This window comes from Polypterus senegalus, chromosome 17, assembly GCF_016835505.1.
Source record: "Polypterus senegalus isolate Bchr_013 chromosome 17, ASM1683550v1, whole genome shotgun sequence".
Taxonomy (NCBI): Eukaryota; Metazoa; Chordata; class Cladistia; order Polypteriformes; family Polypteridae; genus Polypterus; species Polypterus senegalus.
Genome location: NC_053170.1, coordinates 23,214,567 through 23,217,474, shown reverse-complemented (window position 1 = coordinate 23,217,474; position 2,908 = coordinate 23,214,567). Strand labels below are relative to the sequence as shown.

Here is a 2,908-nt window from a genome sequence, read left to right as displayed (position 1 = left end):
GGAAACTTCTTCTGAGCAGATTTCACACAAATGTTAAGAGTGTTTTCATTACATAAAGAAACACCGACACGAGGAATAAATTGCCAAGTAGTGTGGTGGAGAGCAGAACCTTAGAGACCTTCAAATTTCTAGTTGATGTTATCTTGGAAAATCAAGGAAAATTGTATTGATGAGCTTGTAGGGATAAATGGACTGCATTCATCAAAATTGTTCTAATGTGGCCAATACTGTTGTTTGTGGTCCATCATCTGATCCATCCATTTTGCTAATCCACATATCTTGACAAGGGTCTCTGGGCAAAAGGAGCCTATCCCAGCAATGTAGAAACAAGCCCATGGACAAGGTGGCAGGCCATCACAGGGTGTACACACATACACACACACACCAGCCAGTTTAGTGTCACCAGTCCACCTAACCTGCAAGCCTTTGGACTTACGGGAGGAAATTGGACAACTCAAATCAGCTTGCTGATTCAGTTCCATCAACTGAAGATTCTCAGTTGACCATTTGCATGTGCCCTGTCCTGTGTTGGACTGGCACTTTATCCATGATTGCTTCTCACCTCAAGCCCAATGCCTCAAGTTGAGGACGGACTGCCCTTGACCTTGAACTATATAAAGATGAATGGATAAGTCATTGATCAGAGAACCTTAGCCTCGCAGTGTGCCATCTACAGGCAGAAGCATGGTATCACAAGGCGGAGTGGTGGCTCTGAGGCTAGGGATCTGCATTAGTAATTGGAAGGTTGCTGGTTCAAATCCCACAAATGCCAATAGGGACTCTGCTCTGTTGGGTCCTTTAGCAAGGCCCTTAACCTGCAATTGCTGAACACTTTGAGTAGTGAGAAAAGCGCTATATAAATGCAAAGAATTATTATTATTTATTATTATCTCACTTACAAAGATGATTTCTGGTGTTTAGTGAAGACTCTCTTAATATAATACAAGCTTATCAAAGAAGTACTGGGAGGGGAGACAGAGCAAAAACAAGGCCTCATTTATTTTTCTTTAATACTTTAATAATTTTTATCACATCTACATAAAAAAGGAAAAGAGAAATCAAATTACCAAATATTCACTTGGTCCCTTGAAAGATCATCATCTTAAAATACAAGAAGCTTTGTTACAAAAGCTCATGGCATTGTGTGAAACCGTTTCTGAAAGATTTAATAGCAACATTTTAGTTTTTCCTAACAAACTGTGGGCTTCTTCCTGAAGGCAGAATGAAGTACCACCTAAAACCAGAACCCCTCTAATATTTTATTTAGTATTTTATTTAGACTCAATGAGATCTCCAACCAAAAAATTAGCTCATTAATCTTAAATCATTTTCCATGAGATATTATTAAGTAAACACATCCACACCTATGGTTGCCCATCCACTTCGATCATACCATGGGACCTTTTCTCAGGTCTTATTTAAAAAAGCTGTGTTTCTTGCGGATTTCATGGCGTTTCATCCTTAGATTGTCTCTTCTCTCATTACGTTGGATTATCCTTTCCCTGTCGCCACGTCGTTCCCTGCTTCGTCTCAGCTTCTGACGTCTTGCATAGGAACAGCAGCAGACAATGACAGCCAAGAGCACCATGACGCTCAGCACCGAGAAGGAGATGGTGAGCACCTGAAAGTTCACCCAGCATACACCCCATCTTGCGTCTTGGAGCTTGCACACGGAGCTGGGGAGAAAAATAGTCTTCACCGGATAATAGATGCAATACAGGCTGGAGGCACACCACAGGCATGATGGGTTCCTCACACACTCTTCACAACTGACATTGTTGAAGGCTGAACAATGCAGCTCCACTTGTGAAGCCCTTGGGTCAGAACCTCCTGGGTTCACTAAAGCCATGATGAGAACAAAGACGATTTTTGAGGCCATCTGCTTCCACATTGTCTTCATGCAACCATCCAGGGATGTTCTGAAGGTGAAATAAAAGAAAACCAAATCAACTAATTTCTAAATATTCACTAGCTCGGTGTGTGGAGATTATACTATCATTTAGTGATGGGTCGTTCTTGAACGATTCATTCATTTTGAACGAATCTTTAATGTGATTCGGGAAGAACGAGTCGTCTTGTGGGAGTGATTCGTTTAGTCGGGCATGCGCATTTGCGCAACTTCCTATAATTTCTGTATTGGAATAAGCTTAACCAACTCAGTCTGAGCCGGAAACAGAATTGATTAGTTCATCTCTCGAGTCTTCGGGTTTGAGTCGTTCGTTCATCACGTGACAGCCCCATAAGCTTAACCTAGTATGCAGTCTGAGCCGGAAAGAGAATTGATTAGTTTATTCCTCGAGTCTTTCGTTCTTTTGTCACGTGACCACTTGCCGGCTCAGTACCTCAGTCAAATACTAACGTAAAATTCCATTTGTTGTATGTTGGATCATATTTAGAAATTATCATAAAATTATCAAAAATATCTAAAACGCATTTTCTTATAAATAAAAAAGGTCTGTCAATTTCTGTCACTATGATTTTGTTACTGTTTCTTGAGGATCTGTGGTGTGTTATTTTATAAATAAATAATCCTGTTACAAATAAATTATTGATTAATTATTGTGATCAATATTTGTGTAAGCAGTAGATGTGTTAGGGAGGTAACAGGCAACATTTTAATTATATTTTGCTAAAATGAACGAAATGAACGAAATGACTCGAAAAAAAGATTTGTTCATTTTGCTGAACGAGACTCAAAATTCCGAGTCGGTAAAATGATCTGAATTTCCCATCACTACTATCACTCACTTACCTTCCACCTGACTATAACTAACACTAGCAACTCAGCTCCAAACTAAATTAAAAACAATGAAGAGGTTTCAGTAAAGCCTTCTTCCTCACCATTATGGATTTGCTTCTCATGAATGGTACCGACCATTGAAGTGCTACAGACATGCTTTCTTGAAAT

At 39.7% G+C, this 2,908-nt stretch overlaps 1 protein-coding gene across 1 annotated transcript; it reads right to left on the bottom strand.

Annotated features, from left to right (window-relative positions):
- Nucleotides 1-1,414: 1,414 nt before the first annotated feature.
- On the bottom strand, nt 1,415-1,891 carry LOC120518041 (pituitary tumor-transforming gene 1 protein-interacting protein-like). The gene has a single exon (XM_039740592.1). The coding sequence runs from the start codon at nt 1,889-1,891 to the stop codon at nt 1,415-1,417; it is 477 nt and encodes a 158-aa protein (XP_039596526.1).
- Between the last annotated feature and the right edge of the window lie 1,017 nt (nt 1,892-2,908).

Bases quoted from the DNA above. Each gene is read 5' to 3' on its own strand.
- LOC120518041 (XM_039740592.1), bottom strand. From the start codon at position 1,891: ATGTGGAAGCAGATGGCCTCAAAAATCGTCTTTGTTCTCATCATGGCT.